The following is a 26,936-nucleotide window of genomic DNA, read 5'->3' as shown; positions in this document are numbered from 1 at the left end:
TTCGAATCGACGGGCAACTGGCTGTTACACTGCACTACACTCTATTATACGTACACACATACCTACGTGATATAAACAGTGCTACGTGTCGAAGAGATCATAATACACATACCTGCTGCAGCAGCATCGTGATGATTCGGACGAACTACCTGGTCGTTTGTATTTTATCCATCGCAGCCTCGCCACTGCCGCCGCCGGTAAGACACGCACTCACAACCCCGAAAAACGATTTATTCTACCCTTATATCTTATTATTATATTGTAGATGTACTTTTTTTTTTTTTTTGTTATTATCATCATTATATTGTAACTTATTCCCATTCAACTGCGGGTACTATAATATATAATAATAGTGGGTATGTTGTATGCCTTTGAATGAATGTACAATCTTCGGAGAAATTCCACAAAAGACTGTTTCATCGACAGGTATAAACGTCGCCTTATTATTATTATTATTATTATTATTATTATTATATTACATAGGTGCGCGTACATTTTATCGCCCCCCACAGAATCTTCAATGCACTCAAATATTTTCATAATATACTGGAAAACGTATAATATATCATTATAATATTATAAGTTATAACAGACACCAACGCATAATACAATAATATGTTTATGTATACCTGAATAAAAACGAATAAGCGTCCAACCTAACCGACATTTTCGAATTCAGGCATTCGAACATTCGTAAGAGTACAATAGAAACTCGTTATTTATTATTTTCTTTTATACATTTTTTCGCAGTTAGACGCGACTACCACGAATTTAAATTTACAGTACAATATTATTACGACAACGTAATAAAAATATTATCAATCGTTCGGGCTTCTAAAATGAGCCGAGTAACTGAAGTCTGAAGTATTGTGATTTTTGTTTACATAATAATTCAGTATATGGTATGTATAATATAGGATTTTAATATTTTGTTTTCCCTGCTTTTACTAAATATGTTAATATATAATATATCTATACACTATACCAGGAGTGGTTCTTGACTCGTCTCAAAGAGAGGGTGGAGCATATATTTTGCATATACAATAATATATATACAAATCTGAAATCTCACTTTTTTTCCGTTGATAGTTAAACCGTACAGACGAAATAATTTAATTTTTTATATATACATATTGATTATGTAATAAGTATTCGTCCATTATTATTTGAACCAACCACGCCTATAAAATCACAACTGCGTTCTACGATATAGATATATGGGATCTAATTTTAAAGAACGTTTAATGATAAAAAAATATTTTGTATTTAACTTTTAAGCCGGGGACTAATTGTCCGAGTATAAAATTATGACGGGGACCAATTGTCCGCATACCAGATATATGAGGGTTCATTCACTGTGGATATGATAATATATAAGTGGTATAATATAGTAAAATGTATAATTTTAAAGTGAATTTTAATTTTGATATGCATCAAATTACCTTTCAAAAAAAATCCTTTACCAGAGTAAAATTTTAATTTATATTTCATGCATAGAAAAAACTATGGAAAAAACATATTTTATTATTATTATTTTTTTATATATATAAAAATACTTTGAAGTTTAAATATGAAATATTTGTGTCCTTATAACACATGATTTAGTTTAAAATATTATACTCTCGTGACACTTATACAGCTTTAAAAATAGAAACGGGGAATAATTATAACTAAATTTAAATATTATAATATATTATATTATAAAAAAAAAAATCTTCACTATAGAAACATTTACTCGCTGCTGTCTAATATAATATAAACAGTCATACACATATTTATACATTTAAAACAGATTAACCGTTGTTATGTGCAAGTAGTTGAGAAGTGTATATACATAAATATTATACCTTCTATGCTGCGTTAACCGATCTTTTGCACTGTTCCACCAAATTCAAAATGGAACTGTGCCAAAAGTCAGTCAAAACGGTCGTCGCATTCGCTTACACGCATTCACGATTGTGCCGACCAAAACTTTAAATTCGGAACGTCTAATCGTATTTCGTTCGAAAACAATCTAATGGTTTTAGTCGTTATATGGATAATATTCATGGATGTTTTCACGGGGGGAGGGGATATGGGAGAAAGACTACATCGTGTTCTTTTTTTTAGGTAATATATAGTTTCCTGTTTAACAGATATTTATTATTTAGTAATAATAAATAATAATAAAAATATTTTTGACTAGTTATCATTTTTCACAATGTTCGTATCAAGGTGTATTTGTATTGCATCAATACAACATGATTCGTATGTAGATTACAAGCTTACGGATCGTATAAGATCAAAATAATTGAAATCACTTCGCAAATGCAATATTTTAATCAAAAATATAAATATAGGTAGTATGTTTTAATTTAATGAATGTCTTGTCTTTATATAAGAAAGGGCGCGTGGGGGCTTAACCCCAACGGCTCACTTTTTAATTCATTTTCATATTCCTCCAACCAATAAAAAATCCTGAGAACGCTTTTGATAATATTATTATAATATACTATAGTACGGCCAAACTCCGAAAGTATATAATATATATACATATATATATATGCGTGAACGGCGTTTGCTCATTTGTTATAAGCATTTTAACAAGCGCTTTCGTAAAATACAACTTTTTTCCGCGTCAACATCAACACTATCAACGCGTCCGTGTCCCGAATTTTATCGAACCGAAGATAGTGGTGTATAATATATTATACCTGATAATATTTCAAAACATTTTGGCGATGACGACCTATATTGTACATATTTTTTAAACTTTACCAGCTGCCAGCTAAACGTTGCGTAGAATATAATAAATATATATATATATATAATACAGTGTTGGAAGATACGTTAATGTATATTTTCCTTTTTATACGTTTGCAATGTTTTACTAAAGTATATATAATACGTGCTTAATCCCAGGTGGAAAATGTGTTTTTCTTCCGGTAATAACTCCCTCGTACACGCCGTTCCCGCGTGACGACATATAATAAAATAATATACGTATATATTATATGATATATATAACATAAGTCTGCAGAAAACAGTGTACGCCAAAACGAAAAAATATAATATAGTTGGGTATTAACAGTTGACAAGGCTGATTTGTAAAAATGAACTTTGGAAATATACGCGCCGCCTCGTGTGGTATATTATACAACATTATGTATTATAATATTATTAATGGGTGTTGCAAGGTTTACGGACGCACGGGGCGTAAACAGTGCTACATAACAACATATAATGATACTATGACAGTATATAATATTATATCTGATATCATATAATGTCATTACATGTGCGCGTGTTAGACGCTTCACGTGATAATGTAAGCAAACGCGCCGATATTCTGACCGTTAGATCGACGTGTATAATACAATAAATGCGTGCGCAGTCTTGTCGAATCGCGTGCTCGTCAATCAATTTCGATGATTATTATTTTACGAATAACCATGACACGAGGATGTAATTAAATATTAAAGTTACATAAAAAAAAGAGTTTCAAAAAATGTGCAATTAAGTCGATTGAAAAACTATCAATAATTTCCGTTAAAAACGGTTCTACCGTAATAAACACCTCAGGGGCTCCAAACACCCTACATGTCAATAATAATCATAAAAATCGTAGGTACGTCTACACACGAAACAGTTATAGCCGTTCGGTGGACGTCGAAGTTTTCGTTTAATAATATTTTATATAAGTTCGCATGCATTACGGATACGCGTGTGCTTAGAAACTCGAGACGAATACAATTTCCTAAGTGCTACGAAAACACAATATTCTATTACAGTTGATGGGGTCTTACGTGTTGAATTACAGTATCCCGAATGCATTCATCAAAACATCTAAGACCGGGACGCGCGTGTGTTTGAAAACAATAATAATGTACCGCTATTATTAACGTACAACGTATTAATATATATAATATTATTATATAAACAATGTGTTTGTTATAGTGAAAAATTCGGTTTGTATAACGGTAAAGAGGTGATATATCGACACATTTTCGATTTCTTATTATCTTACTAATGATCTATCATAATATCGTGTTCGACGGTGTGATCGCAAGGTGTGTTTTACCTATTATAGTGTCGTGTATACCTAATTACCGTTTAATAGGTGCTGCAGGCGGTACGACGACTAAAAATAAAACACACAGTGTACCTCAAACGTAAAAACCTTGTCTTCCGGAAGTCATCATACGTATTTTCGATGAAATGTAAAAAAATAATTCAAAACAATAGTTAAATATTATATATATTTTTATACTCGGATAACCGTTATTGTTAAACGTAATGTATAGTACCATTCGAGGCCAGCGTGAATGTGACACGTGGAATTTCTACTATTTAACTTCAACAATTTTGAACTATACGTGTCAGTGTCGTGACCGTGTTAGTGTGACAGGTATTCAATAAAAATTCGGAACGGCATACGATAGGTACACGACGCGACGATGAATGACAATTTTCGGTTAAAAACTGGGGATGCCGAAGACACTTTTTTCAGTTAATCCACAAATGAAATAAATTATGAGGGTGCTAATTTCAAAACTAGGAGTGCTAATTATCTTCCAAATCTTCAAATCACCATCACCCGGTGCGGTCAAATTTAAAATATGTAGTTACGTGGGCTATAATACGCATGTAAAACAATACATATTGAGTGGTATTAATTATTTAACAAATAATAATATAATAATTATTATTTAAATTATAATAATATAATAATTATTATTTAAATTATAATAATATAATAATTATTTAAATTATAATAATATAATAATTATTTAAATTATAATAAATATTTATTATTAAGGGTGGGACTAATTTTCAATTAAGGGATAAATAACTTTGCATTTCACGTCTATGAAATGCGACAAATGCGTCTAAAATATTTATGGAATTATGAATTGAGGCTTTGGTTTTGCCTGATATGTGACATGCAGCTGCAATATACAATAGACTGACACCTCAAGAAACATCGTTGACCTGATTAAGATTTCTCTGACATTCAAACGCGTTCCCATAACAATATTATTCAATTAATTCCAATAATGCAATTGAAAATTAAGTTATAGAATCTTTTTGCGCCTGCTTGGATGAATATTCATAAATGTTCGTATTGTACTGCTGCGACACATGAAAATCGTGTACAACTTAATACGAATGTACGCCAGGAGCCCTCTTCAAGATTAAATACACATAAACTATAACAAGTGGTACATTTAACATATGACTCCATGTATATTTAAAAATATATTTTTAGATAATTTAAAGTCAAGATATAAAACAACATTGATAAACGTTGGAAAAAATTATAGTTTTTCATTAAATTTATCGTTATCTTTTTTTTTGCTCTTTTTAATGCCATTATTCTGACAAAAATTTTAAATTTCTTTACCAAAGCAGAATATTTTCTGGAATACATCGATCTATAAAAATTTAATTTTGACGAATAGTTTATAACTTATAACTTTTAAGCATTTTAAATTTAGACGAGTAGAGTGGAACGATACAACGGTATTCCGCAAATATTGTTCCACTACTCCGTTCAACAAAACTTTAAATACTTATAACGTAAAAGCTACTTGTCTAAAATTTGATTTTTATAATCAATTCGATTTTTTTTACAAAAATGTTTTGTAACCACTAAAGACTATTTAATAATTATTTTTTATAAACATTAGTGTTTTTGAAATAATAAGCGTCTTACGTTAAACAGGTTACCCTATATATATATAATATTATGAATATTAAATTATGACGGAGAGCTTGTATAGTGATAGTTCAATAAGAAAAATTGATTTTTTAAATATTACATACATATGTAATACAATGATAACTAGCGACTACATAATAAGTACACTGTACAGTAGCTATCGCAATAAGTATAAGCATATTATTTTTCAAAAATTCTTTGTGCGCGGTAGTGACAGATTGAAACGCGGTATTGTGAATTTATAGCAAAGCAAAACTTATTCAAAATGCATACAATATGAATCAATGAAATTTCAAGAACCCACAAAAATACTACTAAAATGTGTATAATTAATAACCGATAAAATACAAATAAAAACTCAAAACTGTGGTTAACATTTTACATGTAACTGCGTGTGGCTGCAGTTGTACATATTGTTATCCACCAATTAATAAAATAAAATACAATTATTGACCAGTCATACGAATGATTTCTCGGAAAACATAATAACAATGGATGGCATGAACGTGTACCCATATTTTAATATACATTTTACAATACAGTCTCATTTAATAAATAATAATGATTGATGATTTTTTTTTTTTTAATAATTCTGCTCAGAATACATGATTACTGTCATTTATCATATAATAATTATTCTAAATACTGTATAATATAGGTTGATTATTGGTTAACCTATAAAAAACCAATAGTTTTTTTCGCATACATTATACTAAATCGACTACCTAGTTTACAATATTATAATTGTTCGTTTTTAAAATATAATTTATTATTATTATTAATAATGCACGTCTGATTCGCTTAAATTATATTACTGAGTGTCAACGATGTTCAAAATAATTGAAGTAAATAAAAACATCGATTAATATTTTAATCGTAGATAGTTATACATCATTTTTTCAATGTTTTGTAAAATATGACACAAAATGTAATAATGACGTATACAAGTCCACTGCCCAGCTCCCCTCGTGTACGCACATACTGCACACGACTTTCAATTTTCACTATAAAAACTTTTTATACCATTCGATTTTCACGTCCAAATATAAACGGTGGTAATAATGATGATGATGCATTGCAGCAGTTGTTCTATTGTGTATTTTATTTTCTTACAGATGAAAATCGACTCGATATTATTAAAGAATATTAGACTGTCGGGACACTATTTGTTTTATCTCATTGACCTATACGCGGTTACTAAACCAAATTCAAAACAATTTTTCTCATTTGACGACCAACACAAATATCATTCAATTCAAAATACCCCAATTGACTAAAGAAATTAAAATTTAATGAGCGATAAATAATACTAAATTATTCCTTTATCGCTTGTATAAACATTTGTAAATCGACTACACCAGTACTGGTAACTATATAAACCACTAAACAAGTTTAAATTGCAAAAAATAGAGTGTAACTAATCACTATACAACTAATAGAGAGATTATATTATATTAATATAACAAAAAATATAATAACTGTTTTAACATTTTATAAGAAATGCGTAAATGTAAAAAAAAATTGTAATATGTAAAACACCATAACAAATAATGCGAATAAACTAGTGAGATTTTAAGATAAATATGTTTATAAAATGCTCGATATAGTATGGGATTGTACTCAAATATATTCAATAAAGATAAACGCATTTGGGTTTTCAAGACAAAACAAAGCAACATATTTTTTTGAACAATACATACCTTCTTTACACAGACACAAGACGTGAGTCGAAATTGGAGTTGAAATAAACGAAATTCAATATATAAACAAATACTTTCAAATAATTTAATGTCACTTAATAAATACAATTATATGTACATACCGAAAAACCTATAAAACGTTGAAAGATATATCGCAATTCATTAATTAAAAAATCAACGAGCAGATAGCTGGTGTACCTTGACGAGCTTGAGGAATGCTATTAAATTGGTATATATAACATATAATCGTAATAAAATACTATATATATATATATATATATATATGAAGAGCCATAAAAAGCAGATTTTAAGCAAACGAGATATTTAATACGATTGTATTTATCAAGTTCTAAACGTTTACTCTATTCACAATGGTATGTAGGTTTAATTTGCATAAATACATGAAAATACAGTACCAACGAAACAAGTCCAGCCCACTTAACTGTATTATATATATATAAATAATATACAATTATTAAGTATACTATATTAAAATCAAATGTGAAATGAGGTGGTTATCGTGACGAGATGATCATTTAACATTCTAATAACATATTATCCGTGTTCTAGGTTATCCACAAATTTTAGATTTTTAGTGAAGCCATAAAGATGCTATCGCATATTAGATTTATATGATATTATGACTTTTTGGGGGTAGCGGAGAAGCATAAAAAATGTATACAACGCCTTTGTGGATTGGAAATCATATAAAGTCGAACATTTTTTTGACGATTTCCCAAGAGTTTTCAAAAATCAATAAAAACAGCAAAAATTTGTAACAAATGATAGAAACTATGAAATAACTCTAGGAAAAATTGCGTGTTACACATATATTCTGAAAAAATTTTATAAATAATAATAATATATGTTCTTTCTTTACCCGTAACACTAAACAATATTCAGTAAGCAATAGAGTTATTTGAAACAGACACATCATGTTATATGACTAGATGATTAGAAAACAAAATGAAAAAACGTAATAGCCGCTTTTAAGTAACAATGTAGAAATGCCATGAGAATTAATGAATGATATATATATTTTACAAAACTTGATTATTATTTTACGATATATAATATGAAAATACTTTTTTCAACTCTTCAGACGCGCTTACATTATACGTGGTACTGAAGTGGTAGGAGATTTTTCCCAGAATTCCCCGGCGGCGGTTTCTGTGGAATGACTAGCTTGTTCTATTAGTTCCTCATTTAAGGTCAAATAGTGCGAATTTAAAAAGTCCGCAAATTCTTTTGTCGCGTATATCACGTCGGTACGTCACACGTATCGAAGTGAGATTACTTTTAGCACCGATTAGCACGTTTTTATATAACCTGTTCGCATAGAGTATGACGTTATGTTGAAAAAACTTAATGCGGGTACATAGTCGTCGATAAAATGTTTGATTTCCTATATATCATCTAATTCGATCAAATAGTTTTCAAACGCACACGAATGCTTGTTTTATAAAAATATATAATATACATACCGTTATTGTAAGTATATATAGGTGCGCGAATCAAAATTGTATTTTTAAAACGCCTATCATGAACTGCACTGTCAAATAATTAAAAAATGAATAAATAAAATAACTCGGTATACTAATGATAAAAAATGTAATTGCTAAAAAATTGAGTTAGAAAAACAGTTATTAACTGAAACAAACGCGACGGAACGCCCTGCCACGCGTCGGTCGCGTCGCTATTCACTACATATTATTATTATTACTATCGTGCATATTATAGGGCTTAGGAGCGATGGGATTGATAATACTACGGTCTACAGGTAACGACGAAGCGCCTAATTATAAAACCACAATCACGCACGCGGTACACAAGCACTAATATGTATAGTGAATAACACGCAAACATGACGTATAATGCGGCTTTATATTACTGTAATACGGATGAGCACACGTCGCGACGAACCGAAAGCAGTCAACGTGACAGCTTTTATTTCTGCGCAAATCAGCGGCATTCTTACGCCGAAGAAAGTAATATTATTCTGTACATAATACACCAAGCATAATAATAGAATCGTTTCGCGAGCAACTCCAACTACGAGCTGCTAGTCCGTCATATTATATATTCACATTTAACCATACAAACACATTATATGATGTCGCTATATAATATTATATATTATGTATACGAATATATCAGTATTATCGTACGCATGACAATAATATACAACGTGGATGATGGATACCTATTACGTATACACAACATAGCTATTATTGTGCTGTATATATATATATATATATATATATACCTACTGCAATAATAGTTATACTATTTTATACAGTTCCTCTATACGATATTGTAGCATACATTTTCATGCGGGTAAAACGTTAGAACCCATCACATTGTCCCTTGTCACACAGCCGTAGTGAGTCGTCTGTTTTCGCACGTCTCCTATTATTTTGGCGAAAACGTGTATGCATCGAACGATTACACCGTATACGCGCAAGACGTATAGATTTTCGAAGACTACGACGGCTGCTGCAGTGTCGATCGTATTCGTACGTCATACGTAACGTACATGTCCCCAACCCCATCCGATCAAAAACTTGAAATTTTTTTCAAGTCAACATTTAGCAACAATTCGCAAGCATATTTTCACAATTTGCAAGCCTATTTTTTTATCGAAAAAAATAAAAAACTCACGGCGGTTTGCAAAGTAGTCGTCGAAATTCGCAAACCAATATTTCGTCGGTAAAAACGTTTTCGAAATTCGCGCATGTCTCCATCCCCACCCCGTACCCAAATAATGTGTTTTTCGACATTCGCGAATTTCGAAAAAAACGTTTTTTACCGACGAAATATTGGTTTGCAAATTTCGACGAATACTTTGCAAAACGTTGCTAATTGACTGCTAAATGATGGTTCAAGAAAAATTTGAAAATGTGATTTGAATGATATGGGTGGGGCTGAGGACATGTGTCTTCGAGTTTTTTTTTATTTTTTTACGATTAAAAAATTGGCTTGCAAATTGTTGCTAAATGTCGACTTGAAAAAAATGTCAAAATTTTTATTGGGTGGGGTTGGGGACATGTACGTCTCCGACTATACCGTCACACGCGCGCGCGCATACTCAGGACACTCGTCGTATGACAACACGTACACGTATACCTATACGCACCGTACATACGCACCGTACACGTCGCACGTCTGTCGGTCGCCGCCGCCGTCATCTCGTCCCGCGGATAGTGGCGCCACCCCTCTTCGGCCGGTCACGACGTTTTAATGATATTATACTATCGTGTACAGACGAGGAATACTCAGTGTACGTCTGCAATAATAATAACGTCGTCGTCTAGATGAGCTCCGAGTCACAGTTTCGACCGCCAGACACGGTTAAACAGACCGTTCGCGGTACGGCTCACTGACCTGGAAACGCCGTTCATTATTACACACATATACTATCATCGCTATACGTCGTATACATTATACTCGACTACTACTACAACTACTGTTGTTATTATATTGCTATCGTCATGAGCTGCGTGCGCGCGCAAATTTTATACACAAGTCACAATTTACGATTTATTTTTTGCGTACTCCGCGCGAATATTACACGATAAACACACACACGCACACACACACACACACAGTAGTACGCGTATATTATAATACTGCAGTAATAATAATTATTAATTACACGAACGCCGCAGCGTCAGACGGACAACAACGATGAACACACGACCTCGTGTGCGCGCGTGTGTGTATAATATAATATAATGCTTATACGCGGAGGTAATAAATTATAATTACCGTTTTATTTTGCCGGAGAAAATTTAACCCAACTCTTTAACCCCTCGTGGTGCACAACGGTCGATTATTTTATTATACGTATAACGCGTATCGTACACCTATTGTAGGTACGCAATACGTTACGTTATTATATAGTGTATATATATATATATACGTACCCATCATATTACATAATATATTTATCGTCGAATTTTGTTTTTCGTTAATTTCGCCCGCGTAATATAGTACGTGTGACTATACCTATATGCACGCGCGCCGGTAGACGATATTTCGTGACTTTTATTGCCATCGGCTTCGCTGGCGACTACCCTCGGCAACCAAAAATCATATTTATATACGCACGCATTACAAACGCGTAATAATACGCACACAATATACGCGCAGTATACCGTTAAAACGTAAACCATTTCCATTTCAACGTATATCCTCTGCTTGGCCGTGTGTCTATTGCATTCGCATAATTACACTACGGCGGACCACTAACGATCGTGAAAACCCACTACCGGCGTATAGATATACATTATATACGCTTGTGCTATATTGCTTTACGGTGTATTTACATATACCAATTGCTAAAATGACTTGGCGTAGGTGAGACGAAAACCAAACGGTCCATCGGATAATAGGTACTGACTCATTATATTATAAATTATAATGAATTATCGATGGTTAGAACCAACTGCAGTCGTAACCCTCGCCTTCGTTGAAAGGGGGCTTCAATGATATATTAAATTTGCAGATATCATTTTCTTGGGTCTTCACTCTTCACCCACGATTCAGTTTTTTATAAATAATTATTACATTTTCCCTTCATTTGAACGTCGTAAGCCAACGATAAATCATAACAAGTGGTGTGAGACATTAGTCAACTACTACTTAGCCGCACACTAATACCGACAATACCGAATATTACTAAGTATAATATAATAATATCATTATGCCAAATGTAGTTAACCCGGAACAAGCGCTAAAATTTAAAATACTGTCATTATACGTGGTCTAATGGTGTAACTCTGGCTTATTAATAAAATAACTCTCATGGTGTTAATAGCTAAGTCAACTATTTAAGATCTTAATTAAAAAATCATTACAGATTACAATAACATTTACTTATTAAATTAACTGATTAAACCCATTACTTTGGAAAATATCATGATTTAAATGTCTCTTGTAAAATTATGTTTTTGTGGGTTACGATAGTAAAGGCCTATGAATTATTATTACAATTTACAATGTATTATAAAGTATAATAAAATAAAAATACCTATATATATGTTATGCTGTACTTCTTTGCCATTTTTTCCGATGTTTATTTATGTAGTGTTTCTTTTTCCACTTATACTCGTAGAAATTCAGTTCATAAACAATAACCGAAAACCGTTAACGTCCTCTCTGTGTATATATATAATATTTATATTTAGTATATATAAACGAACATGCACTCTGTGACGGTTCCCGTGAGACAATTTAGCCAAAAGGCCTAGTGTGTCGCATCACTGCACACATAGGTAATCGTTTGGAAAATACATTTTAATATTAATAATAATTTATATGCTGGACGAGAAAGGCTAAGCAAAGTGTTTGACTATAGTATATATGTGTAGGTACTAGATATACAGGGTATACTCCAATGAGATTATCCTTTTTAAAGAGCCGGAAACCGGGAGGAGAGCACCTAACGCCATCTCCACTATCCCATTTCTTTACATCAGTGAATCCTCACGAGACACCCTGTAAACCAAATTATAAAGTCAACCTTGTAATCTAATTTCTTTTCACAACATAATATAGCTTTAATTTACTTGAGTAAATATATTTTCTACAAGAGAACAAATTTTCATAATTTTTATACCGCACAACGTTTTTATACAGATCGAAAGCCGCGCATCTCGTGTTAGCGCTAAATTTGACTGTGCACGGTACATAATAAACTATTAAAACCGTGTCGTCTTAGTACGTAAAGAAATTGTCTCTTTTTAAAAAATAAATACCAGGTACACGCCCGGTTCAATTGATTTTGTCGGCGCGTGTTGTGCGTATTGTGAATTAATATAATAATAATGATATATAGATTAGTATTTCCACGGAGAATTATTACAATCCGTCGTCGGTTCGAACACACAGGGGAGAAAAAGACGACCGTGGACATTGATCGGTTTCGAATGATCACTTGTAGGTAGTAGGTACGCGCGTAATAATAATAATATAATGTTTTTTTAACGAGAAAATGATTTACCCTGCCGGAGAAAGAAGTCCGTAACGAGTTTTACGTATAATACATATTTTCATAGATACCTATATACGGTGTAATAAAATATTTGTCAAAGCAAACGGTAAATGTGTCTTATAAAATCTGTGTGATAGCCACTAGCCACGGAATTGCAGCGGAAGCAAAAACTGGTAAAGGTACAAATCTTCTACCTCCCATCCTCCCCCCACCCACTTCACAAATCAATGTCTGCGTGACTTTATATCGACAGTCAGTACGAAAACAATATTAAATTATACGGCCATTGAATAATATTCGAATGATGTAATTTTAATCGGTACTCGAATTGCGCACTTAATGTTATACGCCGGTATAAGTATGTATACAGAAACAACAAGGCAGCAAGTTTAATATACCTATCGGTTCAGCTGTCGTTGAGCGATCGCGGTAATATATTATAATTCGTAATTAACGATATGACGTATATAGCGCCGCGGCAACGGTGTTGGCGAAAATAAAACCATATTAAAACAGGCAAGCGAATCGAGGGAGAAATATTCCGAGCAGATTTCGACGCCACAATCGCCGCCGGTCGTTTTGAAATCATTAATAATAATTTTTATTATTTTTTTTTTTTTTTTTTTTTTTTTTTTAATCGCCCGAAAATTGTTTTGCTCCTCACAAACTCGATGGATTCGGACGGCGGTGTAAAATATATTATTATAATTTTCGCATTTTCGCGTACCTATATCTTCTGGACTTATGTATAATTAAAGGTCCGTCGCCGGAAAACTGTGTATCGCATAATAATAATATTTTACAGAGGTCACCGAACACGTTCTATTTTTCACGAGTTATTAATTCTGACAGTTAAAAAACAGAAGCGTCGGCGTATGATAAATAAATATTAACCGACAAATATATACCTGCAATATTACCTGTAAATATCATATAATAATATGTATATCGGCACAGAAATATTATGGAACAGACTCCGTTGTTTCACCGTTACGCATATTATGGCCCTTTTACTCATTTTTCTCATGACCTCATAATCATATGATATCTGTTTAATAAGTATATATTGTAATCACACACGACTACGTGTTTTTTTTGTTTGTTTAATACTATAATATGAATCATACAGGTATATACAGCCCATAAATTATTATGTAAATATATCGTAATAATTATCAATTAACAAATATATAATTTGTACAATCGACAAGATCACGTTCGACCACTGTGTGCACAATGCTGTCAATCATATGTGCAATTTGAGTTGTATGTATGCGGGGTTGCTAGATTTATATCACCGCCCAAGAAACCCCCAACCAAATTGTGCGTATACTGGTAATCATAGTTAATACAATAAGAATGTGTACATGACCATTGTTTCATATTTGATATAATTATTATTATTAAAATTGCAGTCATTACACTTGTTGTTAAGTGTTAAGACCTAATTGATTATTGTGTAATGAATTTTATGGAAATAAAATCGTTATTGTAAAAAGATTAGCGATAGATTTTTTTGATTTTTTTTTAAAACCAATGTAGCGCGTGATGTTAATAATTTATTACTGTTATCGCCTGTGATACTCGCACATGGTGGAATGGTGGATATTTTAAAAGTCCTAAACTCAACACAATATTTGTACAAAAATCAATATCGTTGATAAAACAAATTTGGTCTCTCGTCCCGATGACCTAAATACATAATCATCAATTCCCTCCCCACCCCCCCCCCCACACACACAACGAATATTTACCCAACAAACTTGCGTCTTTTAATACCACGTATGCAATTATATTATATTATAACATTTATATTCGCATATTCACATTTTATATACAAATTGGACAAACATGATTCTGATTTCTGATATAAGTCTACTGGGAACAAACTGTAAATATAAAATGTAGATATATGAAAATAAAATTGCTGACATATTTTATTTCTGTGCAAATTTAATTTATTTTTTTCTTACATTTCTATTAAATGTTGATCATTATAACTTATACTTTTATACTCATACTGTTTTTGTTTATTTTTACAACAAAATTAGACAATATGAATATTCAATGAAAAAAGTCATACACGCTTGATGCGCTAGTGGTGATCGGTACTTAAACTTAACACGTGAAACAAACCTTTAGCGGATGATTGGTTATTTGAAATGGCATGATATGGCATTTGAAAGTGATGACTTATTTAATAAATCATCCCGTCGATGGGAACTCACATTTACTGGATTACTCAACAAATTATTATAATTATTATTATTCAAAAAAATTCAGTAGTATAAAACTATAATAGATACGTTTAAAATTATTGGATGTTGACTATTTTAGTATTTTCTTAACCAATACTTGGATTTGAAAATGTTTTATATGTGGTCCAATATTATACTTATTTTGTTCATATTCGAAAGCAATAAATCTCACCGAAGCTTGTAACTTGAACAAAAGATTTATTTCAGTTCAAGTCCTTTAATTTTTGTATATATCCGTCGTACGTCGTATAAAGTGTTTCCGTGGCAACAGATTCAGAGGAAGGAGGTTAAATCCTTTGTACATGGCTTTTAATGCGTGTTTGTTTTTTGAAAATAATGGAAGTTTTACGATATAACATACGCATAGCACAGTATAATAAATCAACTTCGGTTTTCTCTCTTTCTATTTAATTGTCGTATAAAATACTTGATGTTCTGTATAAATTTACTAGTAATAGTGTAAACACTGCCCTAAATTTTACTATTAACCAAAAAGCTACTGAAATTGTATTGTATTATAAAAATAACACGGTGACAAATAATAACAACAATAACATCGTTTAAAAACAAAATAATAACAATGATTGAGTTTGTGTTTATGAGTAGCATCGTATGAATTTCGGTAAAATCTTCATCTCATAAAATTTGCTGTAGGGCGATAGAGCGATACTATATAGAGTGAGGTATATACTGTATAGCATTATTTTATAGATGCACCAATGCATAAATCGTAATTGCTCACAGTTGATTTTATACTCGAAATTAAATTGTCCATCCCTCGAGTACCGGACTATATTCTATATGCATCTCGTCTATACCCATAGGCTATATAGTTCACGAGTAGAGGGATAACATAAATTCAACAATCATTATATACTATCGTTTATTATATATTATATAAATTACGTGTTAGTTTAATTGCAATCTTGAATAATGATTGCATTTCATGTTAGATATACTATTCTAGAGTAAGTACCCACCAGAAATTAGAATTAATTTAATAAGTAATAACCCGCTCGACGAATTCGGACGTTATATGTTTAATATAATATAATATGCATATAAATATGTAATTTATTTTAAATTCGGTTGATTTAAAGCTTTTCGAGTTTATTTAAATTATTCAAAACGTATATTATACTTGCATAGACAAACGTGTATGCAATTATAAAGAATTTAGGTATATTTAAATTAGAGGGACAAATTATAATGTAAAATTATGTAAATTAAGAATTTTCATCTTAATTAAAATTTTTTGATTATTTTTAGTCAAATACCTCTAAGAATTTTTTTTATCATTCTTTTTCAAGTTAAAAAAAATCATTAAATGGTAACACGTCCTTTAAAAACCTTCAAAGTCTACCAGGTAAAAATATGAGTGAGATAATGTACAACGACCCTTTCTTTCCGGATATTATAAATATAATATTATAAAACAAATCAAATTTTCTTTGATTACATGAATTTATATTTATATTTAAAATTTAAAAATATATATATATTTTTGGATGGCTTGTGATTATAATTATTTTTATTGCACTTGAATCTTTTAAATAAAATTAGGTAAAAGTTCAATTTGTCATGCTTAAAAACTTATTAAGTTTGTCAATATAGCTACTTAACTACATTTTTTATTATCTGAATTATTGAAATAATCCGTTTAAGTATAATAGAAGGATATACTATTATAATGTAGGTGTTGAAATAGTGTCATAAATATTAAACGTTTACAACAATTCAAACTCCAAAGTACTTAAGTACCTACGTTGGTATATTAAACTAAGTAATTTGAATTTAGTCCAATAAACTCACTGTAGGTACCTATTTCAAGTTTGTGTTTTGCGATTAAACAGGACTTTTAACATAGCATTTTGAACTTGGTCTTTAAATTAGTTTTTTTAACTTTTAATTAGTATTAGAACAATATATTATTAAGCATTATGTTTGAATAACAATTACAATTGATTAGGCCTACTTTGATGCTATATGGCATTGTGCAACATGCATAGCATGTATATTAAAAATTTAACAGTCATAAATCATAATAATCAATAACACACAATATATTATCAATGATATTAATTTATTTTAAATGGGTACCTAGTTACTTTTATAGTAACCTCCAACTATATTAAAATTGTATTATATGTGATTGCATTCCATGAAAACAAATACATACTATTAATATAGATACGTGTTTTTCAAATGTTTAAATTGTTTTAATAATTTATTTTCTTTTTTATTATAATAACCCATTATAAATATTAAATACGCAATTCAACGTTTAAGTTTTGTATTAAAAAATTGCCGTTTTTTTTAAACATGTAAAACACACTAACAACAATATTGGTATTAAATATAACACGGAAAAAAAGAAGTCTTGTTATTTTCGGGATTCGGGAATCAGGATTGTGATGTACAGTACTTCCTATAAGAAAATACCTATTTAATGTGTATAATTACCGATATTGCGCAACATAAAATTACGAGCAATTGCGTTAAATCATCGTGAGACAATGAATTATTTTCGTGAGTTGTCTAAATCGTCTAAGTAGAAACTAGACAATACATATAAGTAGACTTTTTCAACTTATTGGCTGTAAAAGAATCCGGTGTGAAAATCCTGTGATAATCCAAAACGTGATTTTAATTAATTTAAAGAGATACGCTCATCCAGGCCGAAGGTGTATCACGAAGACATGTCAATTTTACAATGAAATTCGCAGTCAAATGATCGTGATACATCCTGTATACAAGCACGTAAAGATACGCCGAAATGGTGAAGTATTAAACGTACTACCACAACCGCGTATACATAGATAGCCGCGGCGTATACATACAGTAGGTAAGCGTATACCATATACGTACCATATTATATCGCACACTCGACTACCCCAAACACTCGAAAAAGCTAAAAATGTGCCTCGCGATCTGGTCCACACACTCGTGTTTGTTAACGTCCCGAGTGGGAAAACGAACAAATACTATGAAAGAGTTAAAGTGGCCTCTTCAATTCCTCCTGTGTCACGCCGCCGGTATGTTATTGTGCTGCAGTACATAGTGACGCGACGAATGCACACTCAAACCCTAGATGTTAATAATCAGGACGCTCGAAACCGAACACACACACACACACATAATATGACATATTCATGTGCATACGTGTATATAGTGACAGGTATTATACCTACGTCCTATTATTAGTATATAATTCACAGGTAAACGTTATAATTACATACCGTTATGTAGTGCGTAATGCATATAGGGTCGCCGTAAACTAATTTCACACCAGGTTTTTAGGTGCGATGAGACGCGTTGTCATGATGCTGAGTTATTATAATCATTATCGTCGGTGCGACTTCGTTATTACTTATTACAGTTTGTACGCGCTGCTCCCCATCGCTATAGCGTCGCCTGTAAATATTGAACATAATAATGAATAATCATAAACATTTCGAAAAGTTATTAAACTAAGGAATTTTTCCTTCGTGAATCCTCCAACAAATCCACCTGCAGTACCTAGTATACAAATATTTATAGCTCCGAAAAATATTTAGATCGTTACAGACAACGTTCCGATATTAAAATAAAATAATATGAAAAGCAGATAGTCAGATAGTTTAAACCCGAAACTAAACGACATCTTCAAACTCAAATCGAATTCTTTTCAAGAACAAACCTAATCAATCAAATACATAAAACAATAATACCAAACTATATGTATAATACTCGTATAATATATACCATACTTAATAATAGCATTTTTTTTTTTTTTGTTAACACCATTAATAGTGTAACCCAATTTTATCAAAAACCAATTTGTTCGTCCAATATAGTCTCTGCAGATGCTGTGGATAGCTTCTAATAATAATGATAAAAATATATCGTGTACAATATGTATAGAAATGGCACACATATACATATAAGTGGCGTGTACAAATACATACGCGCTAGGCAGTAATAATACCGTTCGGATCCTATAATGCATCTGCGCTTATGACGCTTATCTGATACATACAACAACTGAGGGTATTTCAAAATGAATCAATAATAACGAGTATAGATAGCTATCCGTATATTGATATTTTATATTTTAATACTGCGGTTGAACTCGGATTGATTGTCGACACTTTAAACGCAATTACATAAGATCGGATACAAATTGAAAACTAACATACACCGCGAACAGTGTGTCGCATAATATATCATAACCTTTATACATTATTATGTGTAATGTATACCAAACAAATAAATACATGGCGGGCGCGGGCGAACTGTTAAATTTCACGCCGTCGCGTAATTTATAAAATGTGTGTGTGTGTGTGTGTGTGTGTGTGTGTGTGTGTGTGTTGGCGAAGGTGGATGGTGATGGTGGTATAGTTGGTATACAATATACATTATGCTTGAAATTAGGAATTCAACCTGCCCACGCCAACCCCGACGTTACTTAAAATATATATTAGTGTGTAGTATGAAAATATAAATATTTAAGACTTTATAGAGCGGGTGGTTGGTGTTTTTTTTTTTTTACTTATATACCTAATGATAAAAGATAATAATTCACGCAACCACTTTGAATGATATAATATACGCGTACATAAAAAAATATAGCAATTTAGCATACCAATATTATAAAGCTAAAAAATATAAAAGTATCTCTTAATAATATTTTTAACCTAACCTATTAATATTTTTCTTATTATTAGTATGGTTCAAGTGAGTATAACAACATTTTATAGTGATATTATAGAAATAGTTTAAGTTCCTATAGGGGAATATTAACTAAATAATTAGTAATTATAAAGCAATCAATAGAATAATTATTTAAAATACAAAATCTACACACATAATATTATGATTGAAATATTTTGTACTTTAAAAATATGTATAAATATAAATTGGTGTGTAAATGCGTACAATCAATTAATAAATGAAAATCAGAAATTAATGTGGTTTGGATTCGGATAACGAACTTACTGTTAGAGACAAAGACCTCGGGGTTCAATTCCTCCTTTGTGCACGGTTCCGTTTCAGTTTTTAATTAGAAGCGCTTAAATTCGGCTGAGCTGAATATGTCCTCAAACGGCATAAGCAATATCCACTTCCACGAATTAAAATTAGCTTCAACAGGATACAATTGAGACCTAGTCCGGGAAACCAATATTATATAGTTCTCTCGTTGAATCTAAAATTAACGAATTGATCCATATAATATTAATCTAACTGCATACAAAACATATATACATATACTATTATGATAAGTACCTCTATATTTATACGATAATATAATAATATGATCGTTGACAATATATTTACCAATGCGAATGTGAATTTGTTTCGGTCCGACGTCGATGTACATGTATAAAAAATAATAATAGAGACGTAAAAAGGCGCTATGTCTCCCCAAACGGCTTCCCAGCGGGATGACTTATTCTTTACCGAGAAAGCGTTGACCTGCAGACAATACGAGTGTGCAGTATAAGTATATAGATATTACAATAAAAAATATGTATTTAATTTCTGAGAAAAATGTATCGTTCTCGTCGAACGCGAGACGTCGAGATAAGGCTACCCGCGGTTATTTAGTTCAGTTCAAAATGTTTAAATAAACAAAAACGTAACCTAACCTTATAGTCAGTCGTATAAAATACCTAAAATATATCGATGCGTATTCAGCGTGCGCAATGACAAAAGTACCACTGAACCCACTTCGACGCCCCTGGGGGGGGGGTGGGGGGTAAAAGAGGCTTTCGAGGTAAAGAAACCGGACCTACATATTATAACGTACACACACCCGCACGTGACCTAACCTTCCACGTGACAGTACGTTATATTATTGTATTACATAAAATATACATAATAAACAGCCGCGGAGACTGCACGGTGCGCGTGCACGTTATATAGATAATACGCACACTATTGCCAAGACAAATGATAAAAACGATACATATACGCGTATACCTGCGTTTCGGGACGAAACCGTTTCGAAGATCTAAATCAAGGGTCGGCAACTGTCGGACCGCGGTCCGGAAGGCAAAACTCTGGACCCTGTCAACACATTGTACTTACTTCATAATATATAAAGATTTGAAAAAAAATATTTTTCGCTGGACCTCATTGATTTATTATTTTAATCCTTAGGACCCCAATAGAAATTACTTGCCGACCCCTGATCTGAATGAACTGCTGACATTAAATAAGTCCCGCAAATACTTTTGGATTATCGGAGTTGAGTCCGACCAATATTATTAGGTGGTTCGAATTGATTCCCTTCAGCCTATTATTGATATATATTGATTGCTTACATTGTTTTTAATAATAATAATAATGTTAATAATGGTAATAATAAATAGTGGCTGGTAAAAATTTAAAGGATACAGATTTTAAAATGTCAAAACTCCAAATTTGCTTATTTATATATTTGTTTGTCTACTCCCATAAAATTTTTTCTTTTTCTATTGTTTTTTTACATAGTCTTTCTGTTTTGCTTCTTAATTTTATATATATTTATCAGACTGTATTTCCAGAAGAGTGTCCACAAGAACAAAAATATTTGGATGTCCCGAATGAAAAAAAAACATTTAATTTTGAATGAATTTTACTGTGTAGAGTTAGTTATGACATTTTATCCAAACGGACTCGATTCAAAGATATTAAGATAATAAGCTGGACTCAATTCAATATCAACGAAATGAACGCAGGACGAGGTTAGGTCGAACGAAGGACAAAAATACCCGCACACCCCGTCGAGAGCACGTTTTGCCGTCTACACTCACGGCCCGCGCGTCGCAGTCGTACGCGCACACATAAAAATCCCCAAGAAAAAATCCTGGCGTCGACCAATAATAATAATACACTCGTCGTCGGGCACATCCGGGGGCCAGCGAGTCGGACACAAAATCACGAGTTCACACCACGCACATTCATATAAATGTTTTACAGCATAATACATAATAATATACTCATAGTAGGCGTACCTGCGTAGGTACTCGCAGTGTAGTGCAGTAAGACAGGCAATCACACGCGGATGATGTCTTCCGTGCGTTTTGTACATAATAGAGTAATATTTACACCGGAATGTCCGAATGATAAAATAATATGATTTTGATAGGCCCGAGAAACGTACATATTACGTTTATGTATTTTATACAAGACGACCAACGATGTACGACGTATAAACTATAGTAAAATATACCTGTGAGAACGACGACGCGTACATCGTTTCTGCGGCGATTTTGCCCAAAACTAGACATTTATGGGGCCACATCGCCTGCAAACAGGATCTTTCATTACATTAATTTGTAAAAGTTTCAACTATTTTTGTATATACCTTTCGATTATATTATAACGTCGTTTAAATAATATTAGTTTATGATAATTCGATTTGAAATATTTGTTTTTAGTCCAAAATGGTTAAAAATGAGTAAGTATGATTAATATAAATAAACAGTGAATAACATATATTGAACATTACAAATTTTATAATTTTTGGAATAAATATTGTTCAAGGGCTATTATACAGGTAAATAGCTCCGTCGAGCATTACACTACCAACAAGCTACTACGACCATTTTTACGAGCGCGTTTACACGCTGAAAATGCAATCATATTATTTTATCACTCCCCAATATAGTGGTAACGTTGTTTGGAGATATCGCTGGACGTTGTACGATATAATATTTGTTTAGCCCCCGCGTGTTAGCCGTCACAGACATGATTCGATATTATTTGTTTTTTTCGAAAAAATTTCACGTCGCGTACACGATTGTGACCGATGCAAGTAAGTAGTGTTTGGAATTTAGTGCGAGTTTACTTTCCTACAAATGTTTCGTATTTCCCAAAATTAATGTACATGACGACACTTTACTACTACCTTGGTATCGTAACCGAGCATACACATACAATTAAAATATATTACGTGTTACACATGGTGTCATCATCAAACATTCTTCTCTGCTATTTGACGTTCCCACCACTCGCCCATTTATAGGATATTTTGCATTTCTGGACGGCACGGCAGCACGACGGTATCATTTTTTAATGGTTTTTTCAAAATTGTTAATGCCGACAAACAGAACAAAATATAGTTAAATAAGTGTAATCACGCAACACGCTATATTTATAATATAGTCTGAAAATAATAATAATCATTAGGATTATTTAGATGTAATAACAACTATCAGACGAATAATGCGGTTAAGTAGTTTTCTCTATACACAGTGATATCGTTGGAACTTCGCATATATATATACTATGTAATAATGTAATAATGTAATACTATATACTCGTATATTATGCTAAATATATTTAATCAATAGTGATATGTATCGTGACCAGATTTATTTTTTTGTTTTTATTGAAGATTTTGCTATTCGTAACCGTGATTTTTGCAAAACAAGTAAGTACACGTTTTTCAATTTATTGTATTATATTTTCGTACACACGCCCGTCTTAATAAGTACTTGTTGACGATTCCTATAAATATTTGTAGAAAGTTGTATAAACAGCCCCGTTCAAAAATAAAATAATGTAAAAATTCGAAAACGACATAAAAAACACTCATGCCATTCTTACGATGAAACCGGTTTAAGCGTAAAGAAGAGAGTAAACAAATTAATAAAATTACGGATTTCCATTTATTTATAATATGCTCGTGCAGCACCTTTCCTCGATTTCGCTTTTATTTTTTAAATTATTATTTCTTATTATGTGTGTATACATAATTTCACACAACACCAATTGACCACGATGGACGATTACACGATTAAATTATCATCTTCAAGCGTAGGTACTTATCACCTACTTATTCAAACTTTAGATTTAAATTTATTTCTCGATCTCAATCATTATTTATACTCTTTAAAGACATGATAATATAATATTATATAATAATCCATCCTTTATTACTTATTTAATCATTTAATATACTAATGTTACAATAATTACCTCGATAAGGAATAATGATCGATTTTATCGTATACCAAGTCAGTATACAAAAAAGATTTTATTAATCACCTGACAAAACTCTAAGACTGATTTGACAGATTTTAATTTTAAAAATGGATTTTGATTCATATCACACAAGTTCTAATGTGTTTCAATCGAAACGATTTGTAACACTTATATTTTCTGCAGAAGTATCGATGGACGAAAATTTTTTTTTTTTTAGCTTAATTGCTGTAATATAAGATAATCGGTTAATGAAAACTAAAAATTGTTTTGATTAAAACATAGTAAACTTGATAACAAGTCAAAATCCAGCCAACTTTGGTTGTTTTGATAAGTAATATCATATTTTATAACGTTGTAATAAATGGTTTGAAAATAGAAACCATAATATCCATTAACAGTTGCACCTGGGCGTACGGAAGTGCGTTAATAAAAAATATTCATTAATTAATACAGGATATACAATTTCGAAATTGTACTCACACACTGATAAGTCGCCAAAAAAAATTATATTAAATTGCCTTAAAGTTTTTTCCTTATAATATAGTAAAACAATTCCCAAACTAACTACAAACATAGACGCCTCTAAAAAAACATATGCATAGACAACATAACATTTGGAATAATCTGTTGTTGAACTCTGTTGTATAGTAGGTTTTTAAAGTATAAGATAAAACCAACTACGACACTGTAATTGATGTGTTAAATTTTAATTCAATTATAAATTATTCTATTTGAAATCAATTCTAAACTGAGACCTTTATTTCTAAGAATATTTTTAAATGTATTTATAATATCATAATAATTAATATTTTATTATTACTATTACTAATAATGCGATATTGCAAATAAATATATTTTTTTTTTTAGTTTGTTTTGTTATACAATTTGTAAATATATTATTTTTACAATAAGTATAAGTATTGTACAGGTAGAAATAGAATAAAAATAAAATAAAGAGGGACTGATGACTCGAACGAAGAATCCATCCAGCGATGGAACTTGCAAATAAAATATAATATGAAAGTTATTTTTTGTAATTTATGTGTTCTCGTAGTTTTTGAATATTTACACACGAAATGTGCTAAATTATTGTTTAAATACTGATCCTATTAAAACAAACACAAAGAAAACAAAAAACACGTTTCCTAAAATACCAGCTGGGAAAACACAAGTAATAAATATTATAATTTATATTATTATTATTATTATTGTTATTATTATTGCGGTATGTCGTCAACAAATGACAATGTTTGTAAATCATTAAAATTCAATCGCTAGTTTAATACATAATATATTATATATAACTGATTTTATTATAATAAATTAAATGTCTACAATAACCGTCGTCGTTTACGCGTGTGGGCGCTTAGACTCTTCAAATAATAATAATAATATATAAGTGCCCGTGGGCGTTAGGGGTAGGCGAAAAATATCATAACTCTCCAAAATATTTCACGAACAGGTCTTCGCTGTTTTAGCTCATCAAAAAAGGCGGAAACACCGAAACGCATACTATAATGAACAATATACGAAATAATAATCCATCAAACGGCTTTGTTTCAATTATTAAAAAAACCTTCTTAAACATTAAATAAAATCTGATTTATTATTACGTTTAGAAAATAATAATTTATATGCCTTCATGTGTGATGTAAAAAGTAGTTTTTTAAGCTCGATATCATCAAATCTTACAGTCAAGTAATTATCATGTCCACTAGACGTTGCGACTAACTCCAAACTATAGTGGTCATACTCTCATATCGCCACATCGCATGTCGCTGAAAAATATTTTTTTCCAAGCACGCCATTGAATGCATTTTCTGTTTGTCGATTCAACCCACAGGTGACCGGCGTCAGCAACTTGGGTGACGCGCTGGTCCAGGCCAACGCCAAAGGGTTTCCGGCAGGCCTGCTGTACAACGTGGCCGGACTGGAGGGCCGTTCGGGCAACGACAAGGAACAACTAGCCAAAGCCCTGGACTCGCCAAAAGTGCAGCAGGAAGCGCGTAAGGCAGCCGTCGAATACGCGGTCAAGGACCTGCCAACAAGTCGCGAGAACACAGACGGATACTGCTCGTACTCGTGGCTGAGATGGTTGCCGTTCATGGACTGCGATCAGCAACCGGAAGCAGCCACCGAGGTCCGACAGGCTATTCAGCTGATCAACAACAAGCGAAACTGTATGCGGTGAATAAGTGTCGAACATACAACGTCACGATATCATCATTATAATCTTAATAATATAACAATAATTTTGGCATGGTTTTAAAAAAAATAGTATATAATTTATGTATCCAAACGAAATATGATAATATACGATTTACATTTTA

At 31.7% G+C, this 26,936-nt stretch overlaps 1 protein-coding gene across 1 annotated transcript; it reads left to right on the top strand.

Moving 5' to 3' along the window:
- LOC113554264 lies at window positions 1–26,936 on the top strand. The gene is made up of 2 exons (XM_026958023.1): window positions 1–197; window positions 26,450–26,936. The coding sequence occupies exons 1-2, from the start codon at window positions 132–134 to the stop codon at window positions 26,795–26,797; spliced, it is 414 nt and encodes a 137-aa protein (XP_026813824.1). The 5' UTR covers window positions 1–131; the 3' UTR covers window positions 26,798–26,936.

This window comes from Rhopalosiphum maidis, chromosome 2, assembly GCF_003676215.2.
Source record: "Rhopalosiphum maidis isolate BTI-1 chromosome 2, ASM367621v3, whole genome shotgun sequence".
NCBI classification, from domain to species: Eukaryota; Metazoa; Arthropoda; class Insecta; order Hemiptera; family Aphididae; genus Rhopalosiphum; species Rhopalosiphum maidis.
The sequence above is the reverse complement of the archived record's forward strand: the minus strand, read 5'-3'. Positions and strand labels throughout refer to the sequence as shown.